This window comes from Elephantulus edwardii, unplaced genomic scaffold, assembly GCF_000299155.1.
Source record: "Elephantulus edwardii isolate Elephantulus edwardi_28Jun2011 unplaced genomic scaffold, EleEdw1.0 scaffold00152, whole genome shotgun sequence".
Classification (NCBI taxonomy): domain Eukaryota; kingdom Metazoa; phylum Chordata; class Mammalia; order Macroscelidea; family Macroscelididae; genus Elephantulus; species Elephantulus edwardii.
This window is the reverse complement of record NW_006399902.1, coordinates 6057399-6060346: the sequence shown is the minus strand read 5'-3', so window position 1 is coordinate 6060346 and position 2948 is coordinate 6057399. Positions and strand designations below refer to the sequence as shown.

Below are 2948 nucleotides of genomic sequence, written 5' to 3'. Positions count from 1 at the left end.
CCCCCCCCCCCCAACCCCACCCCAAATACACTCCACTCTGCAACTTTCATTCTGGACTCTTATGATAATCACAACACCCTATAACATATTGCTTTTAAATTGTTCCCTCCCCCATCCGTTTCAATGCAGTATACATAAGCTCTGCCTCACTTTGGACACTGGCCAGGAGATCAGTCCTTGGAGAAGGACATCATGCTCAGAAGGGTGGATGGACAGCGCAGGAGAGGGAGACTACGGGAAGAGATGGACTGATACAATAACTGGGAAGATGGGGGTTGTTGTGTCAGAATCAGTGAACTGACAGGCTCAGGAAAGGGAAGGGTTTAGGGCTGCCTGTACACAGGGTTGCTATGCATTGCAGGCAACTCAACCAATAACATTCTATGACAGGTCTGGAAGCAGGAGTGGCATCCACTTCCTAAACAACTTGCCTCTGGATAACTGTCGATAGTTGTAGAGGGAGGGGCTTTTTGTTCATAGGGTTGCTATGAGTCATGCGTGCCTCCAAGGCAATCAACATAATGGATTTTATGTTTCTTCTTACAATTTACGACAGTCAGTCAGAATACTTGTTTTATAACTGAACAATCAACCATCCCACTGAAAGACAATTTACCTTCATGTAACAGAAAATTACTAAGGCTCTGAGAGGCTAATTTACCCAAAACCACACAACTGAGCAGAATAACAGGGTCTCAAATACTGTCCTTTCTCTTATACCACAAATGCCTAGCCAATGAATACAGAATCATATCACAGCTTATTGTTATCCTTAAGTCAAGGACATAAAAATCATTTGATGACCTTAATCCTCTGCACCAGACTAAAGCATAGAGAGAAGATCAAATTAACTAACTGTACAATTAAAATCCTGATATATTAAAGTCCTTAGAATTTAGATAAGAAATTGTGTTAATCAGGAGATATCTAGGGTAAGAAACATTAAGCATTATTTAGAATAAAACGTTTAATGAAAGTCCATCTTTGAGATTCTGATAATTTAAGTTCGAACACAACAATTAAAAAACATCAATTCCAAGTTCTGAAAGGGCTTATCTTGCAAAAGTAGGATATCATTAAATGCTGATATAAATTTAATTTTTATAGGACTCTCTTAAGCCCTCCAAATGCCTGACGAAATTTTAATACCATAAATACCCTGTGCAACTATTGGTGCCTAAGAATATGACTGTTTTTACAGTTGTACAAGTAAAATTTATTCCTATGGATACAGTATTATCCTTGTAGAAAATATATGCATACACAACAGTAAAATCTGATAAGATTTTTCCCCCCTTTAATTCTAGAGAGTCTTATACCACCAATAGGAATAAAAACTTATAGCAGAAGCAAAGAATAAATTATTTTCTACATCTAAGACTAATAAAAGTTAACAGCTACACTGCAAATAAACTCAGGTTTTCCCAATCTTAAATTATTTCTAACTGAAAGGCTACTTTATATCCTTTTGATAATGACTGATAGAAAAATATATCCCACACACCACTCTTTCTTTCATATTTAAGATTCCTACCTCCTTTCTCACTGTCATAGTGGGAGGCATCAAACTGAGCATCATCATTAGGAAGCTGCACACTGGCTATCACAAGGTGGTTCTGTTCATCTGATGTATGTGTTCCCAGGACAAGTCGATGAATGCTGAAATCTTTTCCTTCAGGTCTGTAAGAGCAATGCATGATCATTATTTAAATTAATAACCTCAACTGAAAACAGTGGTAATGAGATATGCATAGACACAAAAGGTATTATTGCAGCCAGTTTTGAGAGGATAAAGGCATTAAGAGCCTTATCTTCTACTTTTAATGTACTCCCCATCGGGTTGAACACAAAAAATAAATTTTCGTATTTGTCTATAAATTTAACGTAACCTTGAGGAAAAAAGAATCATTCAGCTATTTCTCAAGAACTCTGCAGTGTCTTTCAGTTACAAATTCTTCAACAGTTTGAACTACCACTGAGAACTTTTTACCTGTCATTTTTGGCAAATACAGGTTATCATTATATTAGACATGAATTTAAGACTATCAGGAAAAATAACTTCCAAAAATGATAAGTCTAGTTTTAAGTGGCAAAGCTAATACTGGAAAACAGATTTTTAGAAATTACTTAATGGTGAACTCCCCAAATATGGGATATGGGAGCAGCTGGTCATGATGGTAACACTAAATTTCTAGACAGTCATTTTATTTATATGCCTTCAGGGGGTGAATAATAATTTTTTTTGTGATTCGAGTGAAATTTACAAACCTTATGTTTTTATTCTTACATTCTCTCAACTTACAGATAATTTTCCCCCCCATGATGTTTGATCATCCTGCTGTTTATTATGGATGTGTATAGGAAAACATTTTCTTTATACTTTTGTGAGAGTGGCAGTCTTCTTTTTAGTAAATTTTACATGCTACAATTTTTTTTTAATTACTTTAAATGGAAGTTTACAGAGACTTAGGGTTTCCAGTCATTCACTGTTGCATTTTTCTCCCTGGACACACCACAATTTTCACTTGCTGAATTGAACCATAGTCTATTAACTATCTGTGATAAATATTTTGATTTGCAGAGATCTGAGTCCTTGGTTGGTTGCTAGATATGGTCCATAATAGTCCGATTGCTCTAGGTCACCTTGTTTTGATTTTACTGTTTTTCCTCTTACAAAATATGTAACTGCTTCTGGACTTTTCTTTTACTGTTGATGCTCATGTCCATATCATGGAGACCAAATTATGCACATGACAAGTTCTTTTCTTTTATAGCAAGAATACATCAATTCTTGCAACAATGAATGAAAACCCAAAATCTCTGTAAATGTTCATTAAAACTAATAAAATTTGAACACAGTTCGAATCCACCAGACGCTCTGCCGGAGAAGGAGGCGCAATATCCTCCTGTACCAGTCAGATCTGATTTGACGGTACACGCACACAAAA

The 2948-nt window shown here is 36.0% G+C and overlaps 1 protein-coding gene across 1 annotated transcript in view; it reads right to left on the bottom strand.

Annotated features, from left to right (window-relative positions):
* Positions 1-2948, bottom strand: part of RBBP4 (retinoblastoma binding protein 4) — a 14397-nt gene that overhangs the window by 8782 nt on the left and 2667 nt on the right. The window contains exon 3 of the mRNA XM_006894999.1: positions 1535-1680. Within this exon, the coding sequence (XP_006895061.1) occupies positions 1535-1680 (146 nt within the window). The remainder of the gene's footprint in view (positions 1-1534; positions 1681-2948) is intronic.